Source organism: Bombus impatiens, unplaced genomic scaffold (genome assembly GCF_000188095.3).
Source record: "Bombus impatiens unplaced genomic scaffold, BIMP_2.2 scf_0640, whole genome shotgun sequence".
Lineage (NCBI taxonomy): Eukaryota > Metazoa > Arthropoda > Insecta > Hymenoptera > Apidae > Bombus > Bombus impatiens.
Window position 1 is genome coordinate 641,342 of NT_177059.1, and position 1,145 is coordinate 642,486.

At 51.0% G+C, this 1,145-nt stretch overlaps 1 protein-coding gene across 1 annotated transcript in view; it reads left to right on the forward strand.

The window, feature by feature from the left end:
* LOC100745827 (metabotropic glutamate receptor 6-like) overlaps positions 1 to 1,145 on the forward strand; it is an 18,731-nt gene that overhangs the window by 16,229 nt on the left and 1,357 nt on the right. The window contains 4 exon segments of the mRNA XM_033322481.1: positions 1 to 254; positions 339 to 564; positions 794 to 916; positions 1,057 to 1,145. Of these exon segments, the coding sequence (XP_033178372.1) occupies positions 1 to 254; positions 339 to 564; positions 794 to 916; positions 1,057 to 1,145 (692 nt within the window).

Consider the following 1,145-nt stretch of genomic DNA (forward strand, 5'->3'; position numbering starts at 1 on the left):
CGCGATTCGTTTGGCTGGGCAGCGACTCGTGGCCGGATAATCGCGACGTGGAGACTCGAGAAACCGCGGTGTTGGAGGGTGCTCTGGCGGTTCAACCGCTGTACGCGCCGCTCTCCGGCTTCGACGAATACTTTACGGGGTTGACGCTCGACCACGAGCGCAGCAATCCTTGGTTCCGAGAGTTTTGGCGAACCTATCACAACTGCACCGACGACGAGTTAGAGGCAACGACGATCGCTGCCACTTCCGGCGGGGTAAGTCTTTGTATCGACCAGGTAAACGAGACGGAGGTAAACTAGACAGGAGAGACAGAGAGGTGCCGTTCGAACGTTTTCCAGCGGCACGTCGACTGCCAAGATCCGAGATTAAGGATCGAGCGAAGCACCGGCTACAAGCAGCGCAGATTTCTGCATTTCGTTCGAGACGCCGTGTACGCGGTGGCTCACGCTCTTCACAACATGCGAACGGAGGTTTGCGGCCAAGGTTCGATCGGACTTTGCGACGAGATGCGTCCACCCAACATGGACGCGTTCTTCGAATACCTAACCAACGTGTCTTTCAAAGGTAAGATTATCGTTATTCTCCTTCCTCTTACTCGTCTTTTTCTTCTTCTTCTTCTTTTTATTATCATTATTATTATTATTATTATCATCGTTATAATTATAATTATTATATCGTATTCGCGGGCTGTACGCCCTACAGTATACACATCGTTCATTACAATACGAAAAGTAGTTCTATCTTCGGAGATGGGAGGGCTAAACGTAAAGTTCCGTACGAGCTAACATTTCAGACGAAGCTGGCAACGCGTTCGAATTCGTGGATGCGGTCGACGGACCTCCGAGATACTCCATCCTGAATTATCAGCGCAAGGCAAACGGTTTCTATCACTGGGCGGTCATCGGCAACTACACGCGTAAGACTATCTACTATCTGTCTCTCTTCCTCTCTCTCTCTCTCTCTTTTCTTCGCGAAACCACGAGTAGAATCAGAGGGAGAGAGAGAGAGGATGAAAGAGACGAATAAACGGAAAGACGCGTACGGGATTGCACGCAGTGAACGAAAACGGGCAAGCGGTTTTGCGGCTGGATCGGGACAGGTTGTGGTTTCGAGACGAACGGCCCGGCGATTTTCCGACGTCGTCG